At 57.6% G+C, this 22,392-nt stretch overlaps 2 protein-coding genes across 2 annotated transcripts; both read left to right on the top strand.

Moving 5' to 3' along the window:
• The first annotated feature begins 1,375 nt into the window (after positions 1 to 1,375).
• Thbs3 (thrombospondin 3) lies at positions 1,376 to 13,985 on the top strand. Its single transcript, XM_004667242.2, has 23 exons — positions 1,376 to 1,603; positions 2,944 to 3,150; positions 3,798 to 4,054; positions 4,142 to 4,244; positions 4,900 to 4,926; positions 5,104 to 5,186; positions 5,274 to 5,325; positions 5,454 to 5,602; positions 5,887 to 6,027; positions 6,207 to 6,284; positions 6,599 to 6,751; positions 6,957 to 7,067; positions 7,156 to 7,263; positions 10,048 to 10,207; positions 10,485 to 10,603; positions 10,733 to 10,785; positions 11,064 to 11,257; positions 11,438 to 11,616; positions 11,712 to 11,760; positions 11,963 to 12,159; positions 12,403 to 12,575; positions 13,460 to 13,599; positions 13,687 to 13,985. The coding sequence occupies exons 1-23, from the start codon at positions 1,525 to 1,527 to the stop codon at positions 13,743 to 13,745; spliced, it is 2,871 nt and encodes a 956-aa protein (XP_004667299.1). The 5' UTR covers positions 1,376 to 1,524; the 3' UTR covers positions 13,746 to 13,985.
• Positions 13,986 to 16,171: 2,186 nt separating this feature from the next.
• Muc1 (mucin 1, cell surface associated) lies at positions 16,172 to 21,905 on the top strand. The gene is made up of 8 exons (XM_045137893.1): positions 16,172 to 16,189; positions 16,494 to 16,665; positions 17,620 to 19,397; positions 19,497 to 19,549; positions 19,709 to 19,845; positions 19,991 to 20,112; positions 20,195 to 20,344; positions 21,523 to 21,905. Exons 1-8 carry the CDS (start codon positions 16,187 to 16,189, stop codon positions 21,595 to 21,597), a joined length of 2,490 nt encoding a protein of 829 aa, XP_044993828.1. The 5' UTR covers positions 16,172 to 16,186; the 3' UTR covers positions 21,598 to 21,905.
• Positions 21,906 to 22,392: the final 487 nt, after the last annotated feature.

Below are 22,392 nucleotides of genomic sequence, written 5' to 3'. Positions count from 1 at the left end.
AGGGCGGCCAATAGGATGGACGGCAGGGGGCGGGCGGCCAATGGGGTGGGCGGCAGGGGGCGGGTCGGCGGGATTCGGCGGAGGACGGCCGCTGGGCGGGAGGGCGGCAAGGGGAGGACGGCCGCTGGGCGGGCGGAGGGCACGGGGAGGACGGCCGCTGGGCGGGAGGGCGGCAGGGGGAGGACGGCCGCTGGGCGGGAGGGCGGCAGGGGGAGGACGGCCGCTGGGCGGGAGGGCGGCAGGGGGAGGACGGCCGCTGGGCGGGAGGGCGGCAGGGGGAGGACGGCCGCTGGGCGGGCGGTTGGCAGGGGGAGGACGGCCGCTGGCCCCTCCGGAGGTGGCAGGAGCAGGGGGGCAGCGTGGCCGCGGGCCCGGGGCTCCTCGGAGAGTCGCAGCGCCGGGGTGAAGCGCTGTCCCGAATCGCGGGTCTCGGAGAGTGGGCTGTCGAGTGGCTCGTCCGGCTCTGGGGACATGTGCCAAACTGCACGTGGCCTGGACTGCTCCGCGGCCCCTGGGGACTCGGCCCCGGGCGGGGGTGGCGGGGGGATCCCCCGAGCCGCATGTTTTCCACTGCGCGTTATGTTTGGAGCGGGGCCCCAGCGCCGCCTGTCGCCATGGAAACAAAACAGGGGCGGCGGCGGCCGGAGCGCGGGCCGGGCTGGAGCCTGGGTGGGGGAGGGGAGGGCAGGGGAGAGGCGGCCCCCGCGCGGTGGCCTTCCGAACGGGTTTCATCCGGGTCATGGCCTGTCCACCAGCACGCGCCGTGTCCACCATTCTGAACTCCTGCCCCTGGACTGTCCCCCCTCCCGCCGGTTTTCTCCCGTCCCTGGTGTGTCTGTCCTGATCTCCATCACTCGGACGTCACTGAACACTTTTGAGACCCCAGGTCCCATCGGGATGCGACTCCTGTATTTCTTAGTAATGAGGGAAAAATGGAGGAACACGCACGTGTCAATGACTTGCCCCCCGCTCGCGATCTCTCCCGTACACCCTAATAAAAGATCTCTCCACCAGAGCAGTTAACTTCATGCCATCCTCTGGGTACCCTAGCAAGCTACTTTCGGCCACTCCCTTGGCATCTTTTTCTGCCAACTGTGGAATAATGCCCACTGTCTAGCACTAACTGCCAGTGGCGGGGTGGGGGGGGGTCCTTGCTTCCCCAACCGTGGCTTCCAGAAAACAGTAGCATTAAGTAGTGCTGTAAACTGAGCCCCCTACCCCCCCACCCCACCCAACAAGCGGATGACAGGAGCCAAGGAGGCACCTAGGGGGACAGGAGGACCATTATGAATCAGGGAGACACAGGAGGGAGGGATGCCTTCAGGACTTCCCAGTGCCCCTGCCTTCCCGAGCGGGTGATGCCTTCAGGGTGATTGGCAGCTCTTTGTTTCAGCCCCCCTTCACTAGCCTGCTGCCCCCCCTCCAACTCTTCCCTCCGATCCCTCCGCCCCTTGCTCTCCGCCTAGTCTTTTCCCCTCCCAGCTGCCTGCCTGCCTGCCAGGGGTAGTGAGCCGGCTGAGCGGCATGGAGTCGCTAGAACTTCGGGGGGCCTTGGCTTTCCTCCTCCTCTGCTCTTTCGCGTCTGCCAGTCAGGACCTGCAGGGTAAGCCAGTCTCCATCCTCCTAGGCGCCCCTCCACCCTCCCTTCTGCCCCTCAGCCCAGGTAGCAGCCAACATGTGGGCATGGGGAAAGGGAAATAATAGCCCTGAGATTGGGCTAAAGAGGAATAGTTAAGAGTTGGTGATCGGGCCTGGTGGTGGCAGGAGTGGACACGAGGGTGGTGGACGAGAGCAGACCGGCCCACTGTTAGGCGTGGAGCCAGGGTTGTCCCGCTGGGTTAGTGTCGGCATTTGCAAGCAGCCAGTGTGGCAAAGCAGCTTTAAAGATGGGTGCACAATCAGGGTGTCTGGGCTCCATCCCCTTTCTCCCCTGACTCTTGGCGGCTGAAACAGTGTGTGTGTGGGGGGGTGGAGATTGAGGTCCAAGCCGTCTGGGAGGTCTGGTGGTGTGATGGGCGCATGGGTGTGGGAGAGGTAGCTGGAGCAGATGACACAAGCGAAGATTCTTTACCGGCGGGAGGGAAAAACCACAGACTGGCCAGGACACACGAGGCGAAGGAGCTGGGTCTTCATTCCCAGGGGGAGAGGCCAGACAGTGGGCGGGGCGGCGCCGTCAGTGAACAGCTGCTCCCATCCAGAGGGGTGTGCTGAGCCCCCAAGATGGGAGGGGCTGCACAAGGTGTACAATGAGCCAAGCTCTGCCTCGGAGAGGAGCGGTTTTCCATTTCTGCACTGCTGGGCACCAGGTGCCACTCCTGCCGCTCTGGTTAGCGGTGTCTCCTTTGCGCCACCTGGTGGGGACATCTCAATTTCGTGGGGTGGTTTCTGTATTTACGACTGGGCCCCAAGTGAGCCCCAGGCCTTCAGGTTCCCAGAGCTCTGGAGGCAGCAGACAATACCAGAAGGAGAAACTCCTGCTTCTGTTCGCTTAGAGCAGAAAGGATTAAGTTTTTTTTTTTTTAATATTTATTTGTAAATAGAGAGGGCTGGAGAGAGAGAACAGGCACACATCAGGGTCTCTTGCTACTGCAAACAAACTCCAGCATGTGTCACTTTGTGGCTTTACATGAGTACTGGGGAACTGAACCCTTTGCAAGGATCCACCTTTAGCCACTGAGCCATCTCCCCAGCCCCAAGGATTTTTGTCTTTTGAGACAGTCTTGCTCTGGCTATGTAGCCCAGGCTGGCCTCTTCCTGCGTCAGCTGCAGATTGCTGGGGTTAGTCCATGGGCCACTACAGCAAGCAGGGCTGAGCTCTGAGGTGATGTAACCTACCCGGTGGTGGATGGGGAGTGACGAGAGAGTCCTGAAGGCTCAGGGAGAGGATGAACTTCTTTGACCTTCACTGAGTTTCTTTGACCTTAATAACCCCTGCCTGGCCAGTAATTGACCTGCTGACTGTGGGCGAGTCCCGGCAGATGGCGGCCGTGGCAGAGAAGATCCGGACAGCTCTCCTTACTGCTGGGGACATCTACCTCTTGTCCACCTTCCGCCTCCCTCCCAAGCAAGGCGGCGTCCTCTTTGGCCTGTATTCTCGTCAAGACAACACACGATGGCTGGAAGCTTCTGTTGTTGGGAAGATCAACAAAGGTGACTAGCGGGCATCTCTCCTGCCCTGGCGCCCTTGAGTAGTCGTACGGGGTGCTTTATCCTCCGAGACCTACATGGGACAAGGCCGCAGCAGGCTGTGGCTAGACACTAGGGGCACCTGACGTGGAGGTTCCTAAGCAGGGTGAGGCCTAGCATTTATAGGGAGGGAAGGTGCACTTGGGAATGCTTAGAGGGAAGGTGAGGTGTCTTTTTGTCCCAGCAATGGTGGAGCCAATATCTTGGATCCTTGATTTAGAGCCATTGTGAGCTGGGGCATGGTGGTGCACGCCTTTAATCCCAGCACTCAAGAGGCAGAAGTAGGAGGATTACTATGAGTTCGAGGCCAGCCTGAGACTCCATAGTGAATTTCAGGTCAGCCTGAGCTACAGTGAGACCCTACCTCAAAAACCAAAAAAAAAAAAAGTCATCAGGAGAGGACAGAGTGATGGAGGCACAGACAGACTACTAACCAGGTCCTTATCTCAACCAATGTGGAAAACACTTATTGTATAGCTACAAGGTATTGAGAGATAACAGCTGAATTGGGGATGGTAGCCGTGGAAGCGTAGTATCTGGAAAGTGATCCACAGGTCACCTGGGTCATGGGATGGGGGGCAGTGTCCATACTGACCTCTACTCCTGGGCAGTACTGGTGCGGTACCAGCGGGAGGATGGCAAAGTTCATGCAGTGAACCTACAGCAAGCAGGCCTGGCCGACGGACGCACACACACGGCTCTCCTGAGGCTCCGAGGACCATCTCGACCTAGCCCTGGCCTGCAGCTCTATGTGGACTGCAAATTGGGTGACCAACATGCCGGCCTCCCAGCACTGGCCCCTATTCCTCCAGCGGAGGTCGGCGGGCTGGAGATTAGAACTGGCCAGAGGGCTTACCTGAGGATGCAGGTGAGCAGGGCAAAAACCCTCTGGATTTTGGAGAAACTTTGTAATAGGAGGACAGGTTAATAGCTCCCACCTCCCGGTCCTTGCCAGGGCTTTGTGGAATCAATGAAAATTATCCTGGGTGGGTCCATGGCTCGAGTAGGAGCCCTGAGCGAGTGTCCCTTCCAAGGCGACGAGTCCATCCACAGTGCAGGTAATATGGAAACTTCCAGTAGCTACCACCACACCACAGCTCCCTGGTCTTTGGCCTCCCTCCCCATCCTCTGGTTTGCCCTTCCCTGGGGCTTCTGACCCTGTCACTCTAAATTTTCCACACATGACATCCTCTACAGTAAAACTGGATCAAAACTCTCTCTGCTCAGTAATGTCCACCTACCAGGGTGGCCAGAGAAATTCAGTGATCTGCCAGGACTGTGACTGTCGGGGATGGGATTACATGAGGATGTTTGGCCGCCTGGCCTTGGCCAATGTACCGGCGTGACGTCATCTGGCAGCTGTCTGCCTGGCTCCTTTCAGGGATGCTCAGAGGCTCAGTAAACTCACCGAGATGTCACAGAAGAGCTCTTGCAGTGCAAGCTTGGGAATGGAACATACCAGGGCTCTGGCTGCTCTTTGGGTGACGCTAGCTTGGATCCCCTCTGGGTCTACAATGCCTGGGAACCGGGCAACTCAGGGGGTCTCTGGCCTGGTGGAAAGAGCTGGTAGAAGCTGGGGAGTGGCCAGTGGTGCAGTGCTGGCCACTTTTTCTCTGTTCCTCTGCAGCAGCCTTCACTGAGCCCCTAGCCTGTCTGCACCCTTTCCTCCTTCCCACCAGCCTGCCTTCACTGACTGGTACTTTTCCTCTCTAGTGACCAGTGTGCTGCAGTCCATTCTAGGTGAGTCGCCACAAGGCAGTGGGCAGGGCGAGGGCAGGCAGCTATGTCACCCCAAGTCATCTTTGGTCGGGCACGGGTGTTTAAAGGTGTTGAGTGGACACCAGGGATAGGAACTGGCTTACAGCCCGCGCGGGCCAGAGTGTGCCCAGCAGAGCCTCATACGCCTGGCCCTGACAGGGGAGCAGACCAAGGCGCTGGTCACCCAACTCACCCTCTTCAACCAGATCCTGGTGGAGCTGCGGGATGACATCCGAGACCAGGTTTGGGGGAACCCGCCAGGGATGCTACTGATCTGGGGGTGGGGCGGGGCGGCAGGTGCTGGGAGCTGACTGCACCTCGTCCTTCAGGTGAAAGAGATGTCCCTCATCAGAAACACCATCATGGAGTGTCAGGTGTGCGGTGAGTGGGAGAGTAGAGGAGGGCTCCCCATGGCATGGGCGTGCTCCCCGCCCCATGGCTCGTAGATGTTCCCTCCTGGCAATTTGAATGGTGACCCCAGGGAGGCCCTGACTGTGCCCACCTCCCAGGCTTCCACGAGCAGCGTTCCCACTGCAGCCCCAACCCCTGTTTCCGAGGCGTGGACTGCATGGAAGTGTACGAGTATCCGGGCTACCGCTGCGGCCCCTGCCCCCCGGGCCTGCAGGGCAACGGGACCCACTGCGCTGACATCGATGAGGTGCAGAGCGGCAGAGCCCCCACGGGAGCAAGGAAGCTGGGGTGAAGGCCTCAGCGGGTGGAGGTGGAGGGACCAGAAAGCAGCAGGAGGGAGGAGAGGCCTAGGGCACGGCTGGAGAGGGCGAGGAGCAGACAGAAGCAGGCAGCAGTCAGGAAAGGCAGTGGACCTGGAGCACCCTGAGGCTGGGCTGGGAGAATTGCAAAAGGGAGGCCTGCAGCGAGGCTGCAGGAGCCTCAAGTTTCCAAGGGGGAAACTTCCCGACGTGTGCCCTCTCTGGTCCCCAGTGTGCTCATGCTGACCCCTGTTTCCCGGGCTCCAGCTGCATCAACACCATGCCTGGCTTCCACTGTGAGGCCTGTCCTCAAGGGTACAAGGGCACCCAGGTGTCCGGTGTGGGCATCGACTATGCTCGGGCCAGCAAACAGGTCAGACTGGGTAGTCTGCATGGACAAGGGGTCTCGGCCTGGGGAGGAGTCTGGCTGTGCAGCCGCTTGGCTTTGGGTCTGGGCATATCGGCGCTCACCAGCAAGGCCCCACCGCTGCTGTCTTCTGTGTCTTTGAGGCCCACCATAGGTCTGGTTCGACCCACACGCTGCCCTTCTAGGTCTGCAGTGACATTGATGAATGCAGTGATGGCAATAACGGAGGCTGTGACCCGAACTCCATCTGCACCAACACTGTGGTGAGCCGAATACCACGTAGGTGTCTGGGGAGATGGGATCCCGTTTCCTTGGAGCCCACTACTCAGGTGTTCGTGTTAACCTGGCAAGGAATTCCGGTTTCCGCCCTTTACTAGCCATGACCTTTAGCAAGCTGTCTACCTCTTGTGAGCTTCACTGCCCTCCCTGGAGAGTAGGGCTGTTATCTACCTGGAAGACTCAGCCCCAACCTAGAGGAGACAAGTACACCTTGGGCCTGTCTGAGTGCCCGTCCCATACAGGTGGTGGTGGTCCTGGTGGGTTCACTCCCTTCCTGTCTCCTCTTCCTCACTCTTAGGGCTCTTTCAAATGTGGACCCTGTCGCCTGGGTTTCCTGGGCAACCAGAGCCAGGGCTGCCTCCCAGCAAGGACGTGCCACAGCCCAGCCCACAGCCCCTGCCACGTGCACGCTCACTGTCTCTTTGAACGCAACGGGGCGGTTTCCTGCCAGGTGAGTCAGGCCCAGGGCGCAGAGCTGGAGGAGCGGGCCAAACTAGTGACATGTTTAGGGAGTGGGGTGAGGGCCTGCATGGTTGGAGAGAGGTGAAACTGCCCATGGAACAGACTAGTGGGAGAATCAGGGTCTAGAGTAGGGAGAGTAGTGGGCATGGAGAGCCAACCTAAACTGCTGACGTCTACCATTTATGTTGCCCTAGTGTAATGTGGGCTGGGCAGGAAACGGGAATGTGTGTGGGCCTGATACAGACATCGATGGCTACCCTGACCAGGCCCTGCCCTGCATGGATAACAACAAACACTGCAAGCAGGTACAGGGCTGCGGCCACAGCGTGTGGTGGGGAGCTCCAGGCCGAGTCACGTCCGAGCTCACCTGTTCCCCTCCCCACTGAACTTCAGGACAACTGCCTCTTGACACCTAACTCTGGGCAGGAAGATGCTGATAATGACGGCGTGGGGGACCAGTGTGACGACGACGCTGATGGGGATGGGATCAAGAATGTTGAGGTAGGCTGGGCATGGCAGTGATGCTTGCCTGCAACCCTGAAGTACCTGGGCAGTAGAGGCAAGGGGACCACTGAGAGCTCAAGGCCAGCCTGAGCTAGAATAAGATCCTGTCTCAAAAAAAACAAAACCAAAAAAACAAACAAACAAACAAAAAAAGCCAGGCTGGAGAGATGGCTTAGCAGTTAAGGCACTTGCCTGTGAAGGCTAAGGACTCATGTTCAACTCTCCAGATCCCATGTAAGCCAAACATACTAGGTGACACAAGCGTGCAAAGCCGCGCATGCGCACAAGATGGCTTGTGCGTCTGGAGTTCAAGTGCAGTGGCTGAAGCCCTGGCACGCCAATCCTCTCCCCCTCTCTCTCTCTAAAATAAAATACAGTTGGGCGTGGTGACACACACCTATAATCCCAGCACTCAGGAGGCAGAAGTAGGAGGATCGCCATGAGTTCGAGGCCACCCTGAGACTACATAATGAATTCCAGGTCAGCCTGTGCCAAAGTGAGACCCTACCTCGAAAAACCAAAATAAATAAATAAATAAAATTGAAAAAAAAATACACACAAAAAAAGAGCCAGGTGTGATGGCACACACTGTTAATCCCAGCACTTGGGAGGCAGGGGTAGGTGGATTACCATTCAAGGCCACCCTGAAACTACATAGTGAATTTCAGGTCAGCCTGAGCTAGAGTGAGACCCTACCTTGGAAAACTAAAATAAATAAATATAAATAAATAAGAGGGCTGAGAGATGGATTAGCAGTTAAGTCACATCCCTAGGGACACAGGTTCAATTACCCAGTACCCACATAAGCCAGATGCACAAGGTGGCATGTGCATCTGGAGTTCATTTGCAATAGCTATAGACCCCGGTGTCCCCATTCTCTCAACTAAATAAAATGTTTAGGGCTGGAGGGATGGCTTAGCAGTTAAGGCATTTGTCTGCAAAGCCAAAGGACCCAGGTGTGATTCCCCAGGACCCATATAAGCCAGATGCGTAAGAGGGTGCATATGTCTGCGGTTCATTAGCAGTGGCTGGAGGCCTGGCACGCCCATTCTCTCACTCCCTCTTTCTCTCTGTCAAATAAATTTAAAAAAAATATTTAAATAAAATAAAATGTTTAAAGTCTTTAGCTGAATATGGTGGTGCACATCTTCAATCCCAGCACTGGGGAGGCAGAAGTAGGAGGATCACCCTGAGTTTGAGGACAGCCTGAGACTACTTAGTGAATTCCAGGTCAACCTGAGATAGAGTGAGACCTTACTTCAAACAAACAAACAAAGTCTTAAAAACATAGAAATGGGGAGTGGGGAGTTGGTTTGGTGGACGAGCCCTTGTCTAGTAAGTACAAGGCCCTGTGCTCTGTCCTCAGCATGCGGAGTCGGGGTGAGGAAGGCAACAGACAAACCTAGAAAAGAGAATGGAATTCCAAAGGGGAAAGTGTCAGGGGGGAGGGAGGGAAGTACCATGGGATATTTTTTTTTATAATCATGGAAAATGTTAATAAAAATTTAAAAATTAAAAAAAAAAAGGAAAGAAAAGAGGGCCTAAAGAGACAACTCAGTGGTTCAAGTGCTTGCTTGCAATGCCAGATAACCTGAGTTTGATTTCCTAGTATCCAAGTAAAAGGAAGATGCACAAAGCGGCACCTGTTTCTATGGTTTATGTGGCAGCAGGAAGCCCTGGTTTGCCCATACTCGCTGTCTGCCTCTTTCTTAGTCTCAATTAAAAAAAAAAGGCCTGGCATGGTGGCACGTACCTTTAACCCCAGCACTTGGGAGGCAGAGGTAGGTGGATCACTGAGTTCGAGGCCACCCTGAGACTATATAGTGAATTCCAGGTCAGCCTGGGCTAAAGTGAGACCCTGACTCAGGAAAAAAACAAAAAAACAAAACAACAACAAAAAAGCAGAGGAGCTATACCATATGATTAATTTGAGTCAAAGAGCCTTAGATTTTAGTCCCGAGGCCATCAACTAACTTTTTTGTTTGTTGAAGTAGCTCCCAGTTTGTCCTGTACTTAGGCTGTTTCTTGCTGCATCCCATAATCCTGCCACCTTGGCTCTTGATGATCCCAAGGGGGAGGGGATCCAGGGCCAGGACAGGAGGAGCTACTTGGGAGCTGGGGCCACAGCGAGCGAGCGCGGAGCACCGGCGTCCTTGTGCATAAAATGTTAACCGAGGGCCAGGGGGACGAGTTTGAGCTTCTCACAGCTTTTACTCGTTTTTTCTTAAGTTATATATATATATATATATGGCAGACAGAGAATGGGCAGAACAGGGCCTTCCACTGTTGCCAACTCCAGACACATGTGCCACCTTGTGCATCTGGTTTACGTGTGTTCTAGGGAACCGAACCTTGGTCCTTTAGCTTTGCAGGCAGATGCCTTAACCCTAAACCATCTCTCCAGCTCCTCACCACAGGTTTTTAAAATTTTTTTTTTTCATTTATCTATTTATTTGAGAGTAACAGACAGAGAAAAAGGCAGGTAGTTTTTAAAAATATTTTATCCATTTATTTATTTGACAGAGAAAGAGGGAGAGAGAAAAAATGGGCACACCAGGGCCTCCAGCCACTGCAAACGAACTCCTGATGCATGCGTCATCTTGTGCATCTGGCTAACATGGGTCCTGGGGAATCGAGCCTGGAACCAGGGTCCTTTGGCTTCATAGGCAAGCACTTAACCGCTAAGCCATCTCTCCAGCCGTCAGCACAGGTTTTTGATCTCCGATGCAGATGCAGTGGGTCGGGGGATTCCTGACTCTTCCCTCCAACCCTCTTGTCCAGGACAACTGCCGACTGTTCCCCAACAAGGACCAGCAGAACTCGGATACAGACTCGTTTGGCGATGCCTGTGACAACTGCCCCAACGTTCCCAACAATGACCAGAAGGACACAGATGGCAATGGAGAAGGAGACGCCTGTGATGACGATGTGGATGGGGATGGTGCGGGCCTGCAGGGGCGGGGGGTGGGGGGGTACGGACCTGTAGGACCTGCCCAGAGGTAGGGTAAGGACAGCGGGCAAGTAAGCTTGTGGAAGCTGGCCTGGGTGGGGATCACCTGCGGCAGGTGTTGCGGGAAACATGAGGTGGGTATAGGCAGGGCCTGGAGCTATAGGTCTATGCCAGTTGTCCTTGGGTGAGAAGACAAAGTTCAGGGCTTTCATCAACTGAGAAGAGAATGCCACATGTCTAGGGGCAGCCTCGTTCCTATGTCTTCTAGGCATTCCCAATGGATTGGATAATTGCCTCAGAGTGCCCAACCCACTACAGACAGACCGGGATGAAGATGGGGTGGGAGATGCTTGTGATAGCTGCCCTGAAATGAGCAACCCTACCCAGGTACAGGAGAATGGGGAGGGCGGGGGAGGGGGCGATCGGGCAGATGAGGCTCAGCCATTCGGATGGGAAGTGGGTCACCCTCTCTCTCCAGTTATCAGGAAATGGTGAGATCAGACCCCTGTCTCTCAGACAGATGCAGACAGCGACCTGGTGGGAGATGTCTGTGATACCAATGAAGACAGGTAGGGTCGGCCAAGAGACACAAGGTGTTCCAGACACTTTCCTTTCCTCCAGTGCATTCTCAGTTGCCTCTGTGGTTTAGCCTTGACTTCCCACCACTGCTAAGCAGAAGGCCATTCTCACAGTCTGCCCTCCATTCCTTCTGCTGGATCTTACCTCATCTGCTGAGAGCAAGGGACAGGGTCAGAGGTCAAGCAGGCTCCACTGAGCTCTTACACAGAAGAGAGAAAGATGGGTCCTAACCTTTAGACTGCTATTTGTCACCTATTCTTCCGAGCAGTGATGGGGATGGGCATCAGGATACCAAGGACAACTGCCCACAGCTGCCCAATAGCTCCCAGCTGGACTCAGATAATGATGGACTTGGAGATGAGTGTGACGGGGACGATGACAACGATGGTATCCCAGATTATGTGCCTCCAGGGCCTGATAACTGTCGCCTGGTATCCAATCCTAACCAGAAGGACTCCGATGGTAAGTATGAGGCCCCAGTCAGGGTGGATGGATGGGGACTTTGCTCAAGGAGAGGCAGCAGGCCATGCTGCAGGGGAGGTGTGGAGGGAGGGAGGTTAGGAAGGCAGGATCCTGTGGTGGCAGTGTTGGTCAGCGGCAGTTGACCTGGCTTCCCTGAGCACCTGGCTTCTCTCCATGCAGGAAATGGCGTTGGTGATGTGTGCGAGGAAGACTTTGACAATGATGCAGTGGTTGACCCCCTGGATGTGTGTCCTGAAAGTTCCGAGGTGACCCTCACGGACTTCCGGGCCTATCAGACCGTGGTCCTTGATCCCGAGGGTGACGCTCAGATTGACCCTAACTGGGTGGTGCTCAATCAGGTAGGCGGGGCCGTGGGCTGGGACCACCGGCTGGGATCTGGGTAGCACAGTGTACGTGGATCAAGTCTGGTTTGTTCTTTCCTAAATAACCCTAGGGCATGGAAATTGTTCAGACCATGAACAGTGACCCTGGCCTGGCAGTTGGTATGTAAGGGACACCCAATTCAGTAATTTCCAAATCAAGACTCCTCAGGGGCCACGGGTGAGGGAAGACCAGGATGGGAAGGAGGGCCAGAGGCTTTCATAGTGGACACTGGCCCCGCGCGCATCAGGCATCACCCCCCCACCACACAGCTCCCCAACAGCAGCTGTGCTACTCCTGACAGGCACCCCACTCTTACCCCAGGGTACACAGCCTTCAACGGGGTGGACTTTGAAGGCACATTCCACGTGAACACGGTCACTGACGACGACTACGCAGGTTTTCTCTTCAGTTACCAGGACAGCGGCCGCTTCTACGTGGTCATGTGGAAGCAGACAGAACAGACCTACTGGCAGGCCACACCTTTCCGGGCAGTGGCCCAGCCTGGGCTGCAGCTCAAGGTACCCCAGCTGTCCAGTTTTCCCAACCCAGGGCCCTCTCTCAGAGCTCTCTCTGTCCAATATCAAGACCTCCCCAACTGCCTGTCTGGAACACCTTCTTCAGCAGCCATCTGACCTGGAGGTCAGCTTAGTGGGATTCTAGAGAATTCTCCCAACTCCCTTTCCCACCTTCACTCACCAGCCTTTGTCTCCCCTTCATCCTGCTCCTGTGGTGACATACTGTTTTTGCCAACAACTCTCCAGGCAGTGACATCAGTATCTGGCCCAGGTGAGCACCTGCGAAATGCCCTGTGGCATACAGGCCACACCCCAGATCAGGTACGACTGCTGTGGACAGATCCACGAAACGTGGGCTGGCGTGACAAGACCTCTTATCGCTGGCAGCTGTTGCACCGGCCTCAAGTTGGCTACATTCGGTGAGGAGGGGAGCTGAGCTGCATGGTGTGGTGGGGGGGGAACCGGAGGGAGGGAGGGCAAGATTCAGTCCTTCCTATGCCCTGAAGCTGGCTGGGACTCACCAGTGACCTCTCCTCTGCTTGGTGCCATGGGTAGGAACTATGGCCAGTTCTCCCCATGGACCTTCTCACAACTGAGGAAGATGGTGCCCACATTTCTCCTGTGCACCCCCTTTCCCTCTGTAAATCCAGGGTGCTGAGCAAGATGCCCTTTCAGTCCTCTGGGAGTCTCTGAAGGGGCTGGTCACCTCCACCCGGTCAGTGCCTAGGACCTGCTCCTCAGCATGTGACTGTGGAAGGGCGCCATCACTTAGAAAACAGCCACTGCAGGCCACAGTTCACAGCCTCTCACTTCAGCAGTTCGTCCACAACTTTACTTTCCCTTTTTACAAGTGTCCCTAGTTTATGGGAGTGACCCGGGAGGGAATCAGGTCTGCTGACAAGCTGTACTTCCCCACCGTCTAGTGCCTAGTGGGCAGGGCTGATTCCCCTTTAAGGTGCCTAGAGCCGTGGGGTGCCAGGGCAGGGGATAAAGGGAGCGAACTAGAGCCTGGGAAGCGGGTGACTTCACCCCCTAGCCCATTGTGCTCATTGTCATAGCAACCCAATCCTCCCTTGGAATGTGCTGGTGCTTTGAGATGCAAAAGGGGCTGGACAAAGAGCCAGGGGCCCTAGGCCTGCGAAATGCACCCTACCTCCCCTTCCCTTACTTCCTCTCCTTCCCTCCCTGCACCCAGGCCTAGAGAGCAAAGTGGGGGGGGGGGGCTGGGGATGCACAAGACCTGGGCATGGTGGCACAGTGCCCACTGCACCTAAGCACTAATCGATACCCCTATCTTGCACAGGGTGAAGCTCTATGAGGGTCCCCAGCTAGTGGCGGATTCTGGGGTGATCATTGACACATCCATGCGCGGGGGGCGTCTTGGAGTATTCTGCTTCTCCCAAGAAAACATCATTTGGTCCAATCTCCAGTATCGATGCAATGGTGAGGCTCTAGATAGGGACCAACCAACCTGACCCCTCACGTCCTGGGAAAACCACAACCTCTGACCTGTCTTCTTTCCCCCTTCAGACACAGTGCCTGAGGATTTTGAGCCCTTCCGGAGGCAGTTGCTCCAGGGAAGGGTGTGAGGTGATGCCCCACCAGATCTGGAATCCTGATCTGACCCTTTGGCCTTTGGGGTCCATTCAGGAAACTCTGAGGTCTAAACTACAGCCCCTCAGCCAAACGGAGGATTCTGCGGCATCCGTAAGGAGCCCCAGAGGGGTAGTGACCCCATTGTGCAGGGTTTGGAGGATCTGAAGGGGTAATACTCAGGTACTAACCCCAGGAAACACACCGCACATTGCCATAAAATTCCAGTTTTCTAAGCCAGTGCACTTGCTTATTTGAGGGGTTTCTTTTCCAGGCTAGAGTGGGGGTTAGAAAGGAACTTGAGAGGGTAAGAAACGCTGGCAGGCTGCAAGTTAGGAGGCAGAGGGAATTCTGGGTGGGAAGGGTACCGGATGGGGTGAAGGACGAGGTGCTGGTCGGAAGACGGCTGAAGCTCTTCCAGCCCACTTACTCATGGTGGCCGCGGCGGCGACACTCCAGTCCATCTCCGCTGCGCTCCGCAGGGACGGGACGGGGAGGCCGGGGGGCCGAAGGGGCCGGAGGCCGGGACGAGTGCAATATTGGCGTGGGAAAGAACAACACTGCACCGCGTCCCGTCCCTCCCGCCCGCCCGAGGCCCGGGATCCCGCTCGCCGCCGCCGCCGCCGCCGCGTCCTGAAGCGCGAGCACCCGGGAGCGCCGGCCCGGGACGGCTGCGGGGGAGGGGCGGGGCCGAGCGGAGGAAGACGGGGAGCCAGCGGCGCCCCGGAAGGCCGCGCTCCGACGCCCCGGCGCTGCGCGCGCTAGCTCTTTAAATACGCAGACGGCGCGGCGCGGAGCCGTAGCCATGGTGACGCGTGTCCCAGCAACCGAACTGAATGGCTGTTGCCCGGCAACTCCGGGAGCTGCGGTTTGGGGCCGCCCAGCTAGAAGCCGGTCCTTCCCGCCCCCGCGCGCACGCACGCTCGCCGACGTCGGCGCCCCGAAGCCCGCCTCCTGGGCCCAGGCGCGCGCGGGTCCGCAGACCGGCTTCCCCGCCTCCCGTTCCCACGCCCCCAAACGTCCGTAAAGCGTTAGGTTCACGTCCGCATTCTTTTGGGCTTAGCATTGTTTGCCCACAACCGTCGTAACTGTCTGTTTTTTTTGGTTTTCCGAGGTAGGGTCTCACTCTATCCCAGGCTGACCTGGAATTCACTATGTAGTCTCAGGGTGGCCCCGAACTTACGGCGATCCTCTACTTCTGCCTCTTGAGTGCTGGGATTAAAGGCGTGCGCCACCACGCCCGGCTCGAACTACTTTAATTCTTTTTATTTTTATTTATTTGAGGGCCACAAAGAGAAAGAGGGAGAGAGAGAGAGAATGGGCGCATCAGGGCCTCCAGCCACTGCAAACGAACTCCAGACGCGTGCGCCCCTTGTGCATCTGGCTAATGTGGGTCCTGGGGAATCGAGCCTCGAACCGGGGTCCTTAGGCTTCACAGGCAAGCGCTTAACCGCTAAGCCATCTCTCCAGCCCTCGTAACTGCTTTAGGTGGCATCCGACTGAACGGGGTCCCGCCTCGCATCCTCAGCCCACGTGCTGCCGGGGCCCCAGACACCTCCGTGCCCCAAGAATGCCCGTGCCCATCCTTCAAAATTGCAGCAAGCTACCCACCCTCACACATGGTTTCGTCCACCCCGTGCTCACCTACCCCAGACACCACTCCCCAAATACGATCACGCCCCCAAACTCCATTCGGTGACCCCCCCCCACCTCACTGCCTCCCAGATGCCCAGGTGCCCGCACATCACCCATTCCGCTCCGCTTCCCGCATTCCGACGTCCTTACCCACTGAACTCCGTGCCCCTGGCACAAACCTTAAGACCCCACCCACTTAACACCCCTTCCTCTAGATACCATCCTTAGCCCACCGGCTCCAAGCCACCGCGCGGCAGCGTGCGTTCCTCTCGGTCCGTCCAGGATTATTCTCGCTCGGATCCCACCTCCTCCCCAGGAGCTCTACCTCTCTTTGGGCAGCGGGTCCCCCTGTCCCGTCAGCCCTCTGGCCGGTGCCCCCGCAAGACTCCTGGTGACCACGAGAGGGCACACTCGCTGGCTGCTGCTCCAGGTGGAGCAGGGGTTGGGAAGGAAGGACAGTAGGCTGGGGCCCAGTCCCAACATTAGTCCTTCTTTAAGTGGAAATTTCCCCCCCCCCCCCGCCCCACACACACCACCCCTGTCCTGGGAGAGAGCCAAAGAGGGACCCAGGCTGCTGGAAAGTCCGGCCTGGGGCGGGGACTGCGGGTTTCAGAGTAGAGGCTCGTGTGGAACCGGGCAGGGAGCGGCCAGAAGGGTGGGGCTATTCCGGGAAGTGTTGGGGGAGGGAGTCCAGAACCAGCGAGCCGTCCACTCCTTCTCAAGCCCTCTTATTTCTTCTCAGCCCGTGGAGTGCGGTTTCAAAGAACCCAGAGAAAACAGAGAAGGCTGTTGAGGGCATCTAATGGTGGGCTTCCTGGCCTTGCTATCCAGTGCTCTTTCTCTGCTCCCTTGAATCATGTGGCCCCCCCCAAGGCTAAAAACAGAGCCAGGGCGACCCCAGAGCCCAGGCCCTGGACACATATCTGGTGGAGGCATGGAGTGGCTGGTGGAAGGGAGAGACCAGTTGGAAAATAAACAGGTGGTCATCAGGTTGAGGCTAGAGGCTAAGGTACCCTACCCAGGAAAGGTTGGGGAGGAGGAGGAAAAAGTAGGAGGTAGGGGAGGGGGTGGAGTTTTGTTACCTGTCACCTGCTCCGGCTGTGCCTTAGGGCGGGAGAGGGGACCGGTATAAAGCAGCAGGCACCAGAGCCGCCCAACTGCACACGCTGCGCCCGCCCGCCCGCTCAGAGTCCACTCTGCCCCTTCCCCACCTGCTCGCCACCACCATGACACCGGGCACCCGGGCCCCTTTCTTCCTGCTACTACTGGCGCTCTCAACAGGTGAGACGAAGTATCAGGTGGGGAGGGGGGTTCTGGCCTTTCTTTGGGTTTGGTTACTGGCAGATGGCACCACCGGAGTCAGAAATTACAATAGGGACGGTCTTGTCTGGGCCAGAATGGAGAATAGGCACCCCTGGGAGACTGGTCACCCTAGTAGGCAAAGGCCTTGAAGAGAGGTCCAGGGAGCAGGAGTCAGGAGAGGTAAGAGAAGGGTGCATGCCTGTGCTCACAGCACGCTGGTGGATGAGGCAGGAGTGTTGCTGTGAGTTCAGGACAGCCTGAACTACTTTGTGACACCTACTCTCTTTTTAAATTTTTATTTATTTATTGGAGACAGAGAGGAAGAGGGAAAGAGAGAGAATGGGCATGCCAAGGCCCCTAGCCACTGCAATCGAGACTCATGCGCCACCTTGTGCATCTGCCTTACGTGGGACATGGAGAATCGAACCTGGATCCTTAGGCTTCACCTTAGGCTTAACCGCTAAGCCATCTCTCCAGCCTGTGACACCTATGCTTAAAGACATACAAGTAGCGGCTGGGGTGGTGGCTCAGCAGTTAAAGGCTGGCGAGGGCTGCTGCCTGGGTTCAACCCCCAGCCACCCACGTAAAACTGTCACCTTTGCAGCAACAAGAGACTGGCGGAGGAAGGGACAGGCCAGAAGCAGAGGCCAGTCTTATGGAAAAGAGGGAGATTGCTGGCAAGAAGGAAGAAGGCAGACCCAGGGTCTGTCCAGTTCCCATTTCTCCTGGTTACCTTTCTGGTTTCAGAGATTAAATTTTCCCCTTTCCTCTGATTTTGCCCTCCAACCAAATGGTTCTTATAATTTCAGGCTCTGACAAGAGCCAAAAACCAGACAGGCTACCCACAGCAACCCAACATCCGGCCCTGTAGGGAGCAGAGATGTGGGTATGGTCAGCACCTCAGGCCTGGTGCACACTCTCTTGCCGTTTCAGATCAGAGGTGGGCTAACTCAGGTGCCACTGCCAACAGTACCCCAACCTTGAGCACACCCATCAGCGCTGTGTGGGGATCGACCACCACCCCAGCCCCCAGCGGCGCCTCCGTCACACCCACCAGCTCCGTGTGGGGCTCGACCACCACCCCAGCCCCCAGGGGCGCCTCCATCACACCAACCAGCGCCGTGTCGGGCTCGACCACCACCCCAGCCCCCAGGGGCGCCTCCATCACACCAACCAGCGCCGTGTCGGGATCGACCACCACCCCAGCCCCCAGCAGCACCTCCGTCACACCCACCAGCTCCATGTCAGGCTCGACCACCACCCCAGCCCCCAGTGGCGCCTCCGTCACACCCACCAGCTCCGTGTCGGGATCGACCACCACCCCAGCCCCCAGTGGCACCTCCGTCACACCCACCAGCTCCATGTCAGGCTCGACCACCACCCCAGCCCCCAGTGGCGCCTCCGTCACACCCACCAGCTCCGTGTCGGGATCGACCACCACCCCAGCCCCCAGCGGCACCTCCGTCACACCCACCAGCTCCATGTCAGGCTCGACCACCACCCCAGCCCCCAGCGGCGCCTCCGTCACACCCACCAGCTCCGTGTCGGGATCGACCACCACCCCAGCCCCCAGCGGCGCCTCCGTCACACCCACCAGCTCCGTGTCGGGCTCGACCACCACCCCAGCCCCCAGCGGCGCCTCCGTCACACCCACCAGCTCCGTCTCGGGCTCGACCACCACCTCAGCCCCCAGTGGCACCTCCGTCACACCCACCAGCTCTGTCTCGGGCTCGACCACCACCTCAGCCCCCAGTGGCACCTCCGTCACACCCACCAGCTCCGTCTCGGGCTCGACCACCACCCCAGCCCCCAGTGGCACCTCCGTCACACCCACCAGCGCCGTGTCGGGCTCGACCACAACCCCAGTCCCCAGTGGCACCTCCGTCACACCCACCAGCTCCGTGTCGGGCTCGACCACCACCCCAGCCCCCAGTGGCACCTCCGTCACACCCACCAGCTCCGTGTCGGGCTCGACCACCACCCCAGCCCCCAGTGGCACCTCCGTCACACCCACCAGCTCCGTGTCGGGCTCGACCACCACCCCAGCCCCCAGTGGCACCTCCGTCACACCCACCAGCTCCGTGTCGGGCTCGACCACCACCCCAGCCCCCAGTGGCACCTCCGTCACACCCACCAGCGCTGTGTCGGGCTCGACCACCACCCCAGCCTCCAGTGGCACCTCCGTCACACCCACCAGCTCCGTGTCGGGATCGACCACCACCCCAGCCTCCAGTGGCACCTCCGTCACACCCACCAGCTCCGTGTCGGGATCGACCACCACCCCAGCCCCCAGTGGCACCTCCGTCACACCCACCAGCTCCGTGTCGGGCTCGACCACCACCCCAGCCCCCAGTGGCGCCTCCGTCCCAGCCACCAGGTTTACCTCGGGCTTGGCTACCACTCCAGTCCACAATGCCACCTCTGCCGTGGCTACGTCTCCGCTTGGCAGTAGCACTGACTCCTCAGTTTCCAGCCAGCAGTCCGTCACTTCCAGCACCCTGGTCAGCCCCAGCAGTAACACGGTTCCCAGTGGCACTGACCACAGCACAGTACTGTCTCCCATCCTCCCCAGTCATGGTTCTCTCCCGCCTTCTCTTGGGGTCTCTTCCTTCTCGTTGTCTTTCTCCATTGAGAACCGCCAGTTTAATTCTTCCCTGGAAGATTCCGACAGCCCGTACTATCGGGAGCTGAAGAGGAACATTTCCCAGCTGGTGGGTATCTGCGCTTTCTCGGCCGTGTGTCCCTGAAGTAGCCTTCAGGGCTGCATGAGTCCGTGACATCAAGCCTGAGCCCTTTCCTTCTCATCCCAGTTTTTGCAGACTTTTAACCAGGATTTTCTGGGCTTTGCTAGCCTCCAGTTCAGGTACCATTCTGGGAAGGACTCTGGGTGTAGTGTGGTTGGTATTGTTATGACTGTGGGGAAAGACTGGTGCCTTTGGGGCTGCGGAGGGCAGGGAGTGGGGAGGCTTGGCTGCTGAGCCATAATGGAGGACCCGTGTCTGATCCCACTTCCTGTGACCAGGTCAGGCTCTGTGGTGGTGGAGTCCGTCGTGATCTTCCGGGAGGGTGCTGTCAATGCCTCTGCGATAACATCAAAGTTTACGTGGCTTAAAAACTTAGCAGCAAGAGGCTATGGTCTGCAGATCTCCAAATTCCGTGGTGAGACTGCGTCCCCAGCTGCAACCCTGTGCCGGGCAGGGCCCTTCTCCCTCCAGCTCTGGGCTCCAGCTCTTCCCTTTGGTGTTGCCAGGGAAAAAAAGCCACTTTCAAAGGAGACTGCTCTGACAACTGCTCTCCCTTTTAGTGAATGAGAGGCCATTTACTTCCTCTGCCCAGTCTGAGTCCGGGGTGCCAGGCTGGGGCATTGCCTTGCTGGTGCTGGTCTGTGTTCTGGTTGTACTGGCCAGCGTTTATCTCCTTGCCGTGGTAAGTGTTCCGTCTCCTGGCATCACCAGAGTGCTCTGGTACAAGAAGCCCCACGGGCCAGGGTAACCTCTTGTCTTCCCAGGCTGTGTGCCAGTGCCGCAGGAAGAGGTACGGACAATTGGACATCTTTCCCACTCAGGACACGTACCACCCAATGAGTGAATACCCCACCTACCACACCCATGGGCGCTATGTGCCCCCTGGAAGCACTAAACGTAACCCCTATGAGGAGGTGAGGCTGGGTCCTACAGGTGGAGGGAGGGACAGGGGCTCTGGGGGTAAGGTTTCTGGAGGGGTGCTGGGAAAACCCAAGTATCTTGGCAGAGGTGACCAGTGGAGGGTCTGGCAAGGGTGGAGGTAGAGGTCAGTGTTCTGGGGGTCAGGCCTGAAGAAACCACATTAGAAAAGGGTTCTTGCCACCTTGAGTTCAAAGCCACCCTGAGAATACATAGTGAATTCCAGGTCAGCCTCCACTAGAGCTAGACCCTACCTCAAAAAACCAAAAATACAAAAAGAAAGGAAAGGGGTTCTTTAAAAAAAAAAGTGTTTGAGAGCAACAGACAGAGAAAGAGGCGGGGGGGGGGGGGGAATGTACGCGCCAGGGCCTCCAGCCACTGCAAACGAACTCCAGATGTGTGTGCCATCTTTTGCATCTGTCTAACATGGGTCCTGGGGAACTGAGCCTCGAACCGGGGTCCTTAGGCTTCATAGGCAAGCGCTTAACTGCTAAGCCATCTCTCCAGCCCAGAAAGGGGTTCTTAAGAGGCAGTTCCCCTACCAGTCTTCCAAAAGAAGTGTGGTCTGCCAACATCTACCACTGACTGAATTGGCACTAGAATGCCCATGGGTAAAATGGGGTGCTGTGTCCAGGGGAGCCCCCGCTGCTTGCAGAGTTGCCAGAAGCGAGCACTTGTGTCCTGCTCAGCTTCCGAGAGTGGAGAGTGGATAGAGAAAGCTGGGGGGTGGCCAGGTGAGTGGGTTGAAGGGACTCTTGGAAGCTCTGGGAAGCAAGGCTCCCTCCTTCTCTCCCCACCTGGCCTGGCCTGACAGGACCTGGTAAATAATTACTGAGGTCACCTGGGACTGGAAAGCCAAGGGTCAGGAGACAAGTGTTTCTTTCCTTGCCCCCCCCCCCACCTCCTGTTTTCCTGAAGATCTCTCCTTCTTCCAATTTTCCACACAAGCAAGCACCTTGGGGTTTCAGGAGCCCAGACTGGAAGGGGAAAGAGCTGGGAGGGGCCAACAGGGGGCTGAGTGGAGCGGAGGGGAGGGGGGCCTCTGTGTGTTTACAGCCGGCCACCTGGCTGCTCTGGGGCCCGCAGGTGCACACTCTCACTTAACCCCTTGGGAGGCGGCCAGGACCCTGGCCCTGTTGGCCTCAGCCTGGCGTGCCTTTGTCCCTCCATCCAGGTTTCTACGGGCAATGGTGGTGGCAGTCTCGCTTACACGAATCCAGCTGTGGCAGTCACTTCTGCCAACTTGTAACAGGAAGGAGCAGGTCGCCAGTTCAGGGGCCAGCAGTTCCAGTCCTTTTCCTGGGGCCTGCCCGCCTCGGAGCCGCTCGCTGATCTGGGCTGGTGAGCCAGGACTTCCAGCGGGCTGCTGGAAGCCTCTTTGGGAGGCTCTGCCAAGCACCCCAGCCCAGCCTGCCTTAGCGTGGTGAAGCCTGGTCAAGCCCTGGGGGACACAGGGGCAGTGGTGGCTCCCTGAAGGACTGGCCTAGGAAGCCTGGAGATGTGTGTGGGGGGGACAGGAACCCTAACACGGGTGAATAAAAAGGTATGTTATGTTAACTTGCCTTTCTTCATCTTAGTTACTCAGATAAGAGGAGCGGCCAGAAAAGCGTCAGTGGGCTGCCTGGAGGGGCCTTTGGGAAAAGACACCCACAGGAAGGGAAGGGACGAGTTCATCTGAGATGTGGGGAAGAGATAACATCGTGGCAGAGAGGTGGCCTGTGAAATAACCCAGGAGTCACCTCTTTTCCCCATCCCTGGCGGCACTGCAGGAAGAAGGAAACGAAACTTAGACAGGTTCCAGTGGGCAGGTCCACGGGCTGTCCCCTCTCCCAGGTCTGGGTCACTCTTGGGCCAGCTCACGCCCTGCTCTCTGGCTGGCATGGTGCCCCCAAGGCAGCAACGCTATTCTTAGCTGTCCTGGTGTGAAGTAAACCCTTGGCCAAGAGATAACAGTGGTAAAGTCAACACAGCCACTATACACAGACGCTGGGCCAGATCCGGGCGCTGCTGGCACGGAAGCTTGCCCCCTCTCTGGCCCTCCACT

The sequence above is a fragment of the Jaculus jaculus genome, chromosome 19 (assembly GCF_020740685.1).
Source record: "Jaculus jaculus isolate mJacJac1 chromosome 19, mJacJac1.mat.Y.cur, whole genome shotgun sequence".
In the NCBI taxonomy this organism is placed as follows: Eukaryota; Metazoa; Chordata; class Mammalia; order Rodentia; family Dipodidae; genus Jaculus; species Jaculus jaculus.
Note: the sequence above shows the minus strand (reverse complement) of the source record. Positions and strands in the feature narration are given on the sequence as shown.

Coding starts and splice junctions, on each gene's coding strand:
- Thbs3 (XM_004667242.2), top strand. CDS start 1,525: ATGGAGTCGCTAGAACTTCGGGGGGCCTTGGCTTTCCTCCTCCTCTGC. Junction 1,604..2,943: donor TGCCAGTCAGGACCTGCAGG/GTAAGCCAGTCT, acceptor CTGCCTGGCCAG/TAATTGACCTGCTGACTGTG. Junction 12,576..13,459: donor CCTCAAGTTGGCTACATTCG/GTGAGGAGGGGA, acceptor TATCTTGCACAG/GGTGAAGCTCTATGAGGGTC.
- Muc1 (XM_045137893.1), top strand. Junction 19,398..19,496: donor AGAGGAACATTTCCCAGCTG/GTGGGTATCTGC, acceptor TTCTCATCCCAG/TTTTTGCAGACTTTTAACCA. Junction 19,550..19,708: donor TTTGCTAGCCTCCAGTTCAG/GTACCATTCTGG, acceptor TCCTGTGACCAG/GTCAGGCTCTGTGGTGGTGG.